Consider the following 4,938-nt stretch of genomic DNA (forward strand, 5'->3'; position numbering starts at 1 on the left):
CTCTACTCACTCACCTGGAGGATCAACATGAAGGTAGATGACGCTGATGGGGTCACCATCCAGATTAGATCTCTTCCTGTGATTTGTTCTTCCCTGGACGACACGACACTCGTATGTTCCAGTGTCGTTAATCATCACATCCTTCAAGATCAGAGAGACATCTCCGTCCTTCATCTGTCTGTCTTGTAGATCCACTCGATTCTTAAAAGATGGATGTTGGTTGTCCAAATCAAAGTTCTTGTCTCTGTAAAAGAGGACATATTCTGTCCCAAGCTCAGGTCTGCTCCACTCTAAAACTATCATGGGATCACTTTTGTTGATAGGAGTTTGACACGGCAGAATGACAGTCTGTCCCACTGTGATGGTTATTTTGACTGAAAGAGAAGAGCCGATATGCAGCAGAGAGTTAAAAAGGTCAACATTAAATGTCTCATTTGCACAGAACTGTCATGATGAGCTACAAAAAGAGACTGTGAAAAAGCAAACACGGTACACTAGGTGCTGAAATTTCCAACCCGGTATAGCAGGAGTCTGGATGGTACTTCATAGTGATTTGTTGGATTTGAATAGATTAGCACCACCTGCTGGCAGTGAAACTTACACATGCTTATCCATTTAACGCCTATAAGAAGAAAAGCATGACGTTCATGCAGTGGAACTACACGGGTGAGTAATTGGTGGCACTCCTCTCTGTAGGTTGCCTCCTCAAGTGGCCAGTCTCCACTATTTTGTTTAGTTATTTTTACCAAGCTGTGATTGTTCTAGGGTAGCACTGTGGTAGTGAGTCGGGTCATTTTAATCAACTGTTGTTCATAAAGTGTTAACAGTCTTGCCGTCTCAACCCTGCTTTTAGTTCTTCCTTTATTTTTTTTTTGCCTGTCCCGTTTGGCTCTTTTGCCATCAGAATTATTGTCTAAAGGCGAAGAAAGATGCCCAACGGATTTACTTTACCAAATAGACCATCCCAGCCTTGCCGTAATGGTCTATTTGATTCACCTTTTATTGTTTATTTTATTTTTTATTTTCACTTGCTAGATACGGGACAGACTTGAATGAGGAAAAGACAAGAGAGAAAGGAAGAGGGAAAAAAAGTTAGTAGTTCTTCCTAATAAATTTTGATTTGTAACATTCATGTCTCACGTCTGCTGTTAATAACGAGTCTGTGGGCTTTGGTAGCTAGGGAACACTCGGGATCGGTTATCCCGCATTCACGCCACCACATTATGTTTGTAGTTTTACAGTGCCTTCATTAGGGAGACAAATAAACCCTGCAATGACAACTGAAAGTTTTTGCCTCTCCATTTGAGGAACTGCCTATCCACTAAACCAGGCATCTACATCAAGGTACGGGGAGGGCAGAATAGCCATATAATATAGGAAATTTTAAATAATCTTAACGTTTTTTTATTCCATGGTCTCCCTCAATTGGCTGATAGCCTTCAAGTTGTGCGATCCCGCTGGTGTTTCCTGGCATCTGTGCTACGGATACTCCATGATGGCGGATGGACTTTACAAAATCAATTTTACAAAAACAGACTCGAGTCTGGACCTAACTCACTACCAGAAGAAGCAACACCTCAACGTTTAGCAGTTATTTATTACAGTGTACTTTAAGTATTAGAGGTTATTATTCAATTCAATTCAATTCAATTTTATTTATATAGCGCCAAATCACAACAAAAGTCGCCTCAAGGCGCTTCATAGATACAGAGAAAAATCCAACAATCATATGACCCCCTATGAGCAAGCACTTTGGCGACAGTGGGAAGGAAAAACTCCCTTTTAACAGGAAGAAACCTCCGGCAGAACCAGGCTCAGGGAGGGGCGGGGCCATCTGCTGTGACCGGTTGGGGTGAGAGAAGGAAGACAGGATAAAAGACATGCTACAGCCACCTTGAAGGCCTGTGGTACATAGCCGATCATTAGAGATAGGTTGATCATATTTAAGATCGAAGAATTAATTAATGGCAGGACTTCTTTGAGCAGTTTTGTAGGAATGGGGTCTAAAAGACACGTTGATGGTTTGGAGGAAGTAATTATTGAAGTTAACTCAGAAAGATCAATTGGAGAAAAAGAGTCTAACTTAACATCAATGGTACTAAGAGTAGCTGTAGATAATATTACATCTGTGGGATGATTACTGGTAATTTTTTCTCTAATGATAAAAATTTTATTTGTGAAGAAGTTCATGAAGTCATTACTAGTTAACGTTAAAGGGATTGTTGGCTCAAAAGAGCTCTGACTTTTTGTCAGCCTGGCTACAGTGCTGAAGAGAAACCTGGGGTTGTTCTTATTTTCTTCAATCAGTGATGAATAGTAAGATGTTCTGGCTTTGCGGAGGGCTTTCTTATAAAGCAGCAAACTATTTCTCCAGGCTAAATGATGATCCTCTAAATTTGTGACACGCCATTTCCTCTCCAGATTACGAGTCATCTGCTTTAGGGTACGTGTTTGAGAATTATACCACGGAGTCAGGTACTTCTGATTAGAGACCTTAGTTTTCACAGGAGCTACAGTATCCAGAGTCGTACGTAGTGAGGAGGTGAAATTATTAACAAGATAATCGACCTCTGTTGGAGTAGCGTTCAGATAGCTGCTCTGCTCTATGTTGGTACAGGGCATTGAAGATGATAACAGTGGGTGGATTATATTCTTAAACTTAGTTACAGCGCTTTCAGAAAGACATCTACTTTGATAAAGTCTACTCTCCACGCTGTGTAATCAATTATTGTAAATGTAAATGTTATCAGGAAATGATCAGACAGCAGAGGGTTTTCAGGAAACACTGTTAAATGTTCAGTTTCTATGCCATATGTTAAAACAAGATCTAGAGTGTGATTAAAGTGGTGGGTGGGTTCTTTTACATTTTGAGAGAAACCAATTGAGTCTAATAACAGATTAAATGCCATGTTGAGGCTGTCATTTTTAGCATCTACATGGATGTTAAAATCACCCACAATAATTATTTTATCTGAGCTCAGAACTAAATTAGATATAAAGTCTGAGAAATCAGACAGAAACTCTGTGTAAGGCCCAGGTGGACGATAGATGATAACAAGTAAGACTGGTTTCTGAGTTTCACAGCTGGGGTGGACGAGGCTAAGCATCAGGCTTTCAAATGAATTAAAAGTCTGTCTTGGTCTTTCATTAATTAATAGGCTGGTGTGAAAAATTGCTGCCACACCGCCCCCTCGGCCTGTGCTTCGAGATTTCTGGTAGTTAGAATGACTCGGGGGTGTTGATTCATTTAAACTAACATAATCATCCTGCTGCAACCAGGTTTCTGTAAGGCAGAGTAAATCGAATTTGTTGATCAATTATTAAGTCATGTACTAACAGAGACTTGGAGGAGAGAGACCTAATATTTAATAATCCACATTTCACTGTTTTACTCTTTGGTTCAGATGTGGATACTGTATTGTTCTTTCTTTGTAATTGTTTATGTTTAAGTTGTTTGTTGATGGTTTTTAGTTTGTTTTTTTGTCTTTTTGGAAGCTGACACAGTCTCTATGGAGATGGGTTTTTGGGGGGGTAGCAGGAGGAGAGAAGCTGCAGAGAGGCGTGTAAGACTGCCTCTTACAGATTTCTTACTTATCTTACTTATTACTTATTTCTCTCCGATATCCGATCCAGTAATTTAGGTCAGAATCGAACCGATACATAATATCGGATCGGTCCATACCTAGTACTACCACGGGAGATTCAACCTGGAGGAGAGAAGCTGCAGAGAGGTGTGTAAGACTGCAACTCTGCTTCCTGGTCCCAACTCTGGATAGTCATATTTTGGGGGGTTTAATAAATTTGTCCATATTTCTAGAAATGAGAGCAGCTCCATCCAAAGTGGGATGGATGCCGTCTCTCCTAACAAGACCAGGTTTCCTCCAGAAGGTTTGCCAATTATCTATGAAGCCCACATCATTTCTGAGCTGTTATACTCTGATTATTTCTCTTAGTTTAAACTATTTGCTTTCACAGTTTTTGTTAACCTAACCAAGACACTTTTTAATGATAATTAATCACAAATTTTAAGTTCATGAGGTATTATAACATGTAAAAATAATATAAATGAAGCAAAAGAAAGTGCCACGTTTAGGATTCAAACTGCTGTGTGAATGTTCGAATCTCCAAACCCAATAGCCCCCAAAGAAGAGCTTTTTCTCCCTTTTCAAAGAGGAAAACTGTAATTTTGTCTTCCAGCACACGAGTTAGTACATATGATAGCGGGTAAGTCAAAATAGTGCTTTTGACCAACCCACAGAAAGAAAAAACAAATGGCCATGCATTTACTCCGTGTGTGTAAATTCTGAGCTCACCTTCGGCGGCACAAACCACGAGGAGACACATGCAGAGGAGAGTCCTGCAGCAGAGTGATGCAGTCCCAGCAGTGGTCATCCTCCCTCTCAGCTCCAGCTCTACTCTTTGCAAACAGAAGCTCCTCCGAGCCGCTATATTTAGAAAACATAAAATCAGAGTAGTGGTTTTGATAATGACTTTGGTGGTTACTGATAGTTGACTTGTTTCTATCTCCTCCCCCTCTTTAAAATAAACACATAAAAATAACAATCCATTTAAAAAAAGACCTCTACTCTGATAGCTTTTCACTTGATTATTATTCTTTATTTCACCATACTAAACCTCTTTAATCACACATTAACAGCTGTTACAGGAAGATGGATTGATGAAAGTGTGGATAGATGGATGTTTTTTTTTTAAATTATTTTAAAAAGGACAGAAAATCAATATTTCCTAAATTTGCTTGACATATAATGAGACAGGACAAATCATAGGGTAGTCTTTAAGCCTTTTATTGTATTTTCATTGCTTAGTCCTAGCTGGCAGATACACAGATCCACAGCTGTTGTTTACACATTTGACGCCTCCAGACGGAGGGTGGTGTGTGTGTGTGTGTGTGTGTGTGTGTGTGTGTGTGTGTGTGTG

At 39.8% G+C, this 4,938-nt stretch overlaps 1 protein-coding gene across 1 annotated transcript; it reads right to left on the reverse strand.

Annotated features, from left to right (window-relative positions):
- Window positions 1-6: 6 nt before the first annotated feature.
- Window positions 7-4,514, reverse strand: LOC102302445 (programmed cell death 1 ligand 1-like). The gene is made up of 2 exons (XM_005952352.2): window positions 4,314-4,514; window positions 7-374 (listed from the first exon to the last, which is right to left on the reverse strand). The coding sequence occupies exons 1-2, from the start codon at window positions 4,390-4,392 to the stop codon at window positions 7-9; spliced, it is 447 nt and encodes a 148-aa protein (XP_005952414.1). The 5' UTR covers window positions 4,393-4,514.
- Window positions 4,515-4,938: the final 424 nt, after the last annotated feature.

This window comes from Haplochromis burtoni, unplaced genomic scaffold (assembly GCF_018398535.1).
Source record: "Haplochromis burtoni strain Fernald_Lab_line unplaced genomic scaffold, NCSU_Asbu1 Contig_1300, whole genome shotgun sequence".
In the NCBI taxonomy this organism is placed as follows: Eukaryota; Metazoa; Chordata; class Actinopteri; order Cichliformes; family Cichlidae; genus Haplochromis; species Haplochromis burtoni.

Excerpts from the sequence above, each read along its gene's own strand:
- LOC102302445 (XM_005952352.2), bottom strand. The coding sequence starts at position 4,392 with ATGACCACTGCTGGGACTGCATCACTCTGCTGCAGGACTCTCCTCTGC. Across the intron at positions 375-4,313 it reads CGTGGTTTGTGCCGCCGAAG|TCAAAATAACCATCACAGTG; the intron begins GTGAGCTCAGAA and ends CTTCTCTTTCAG.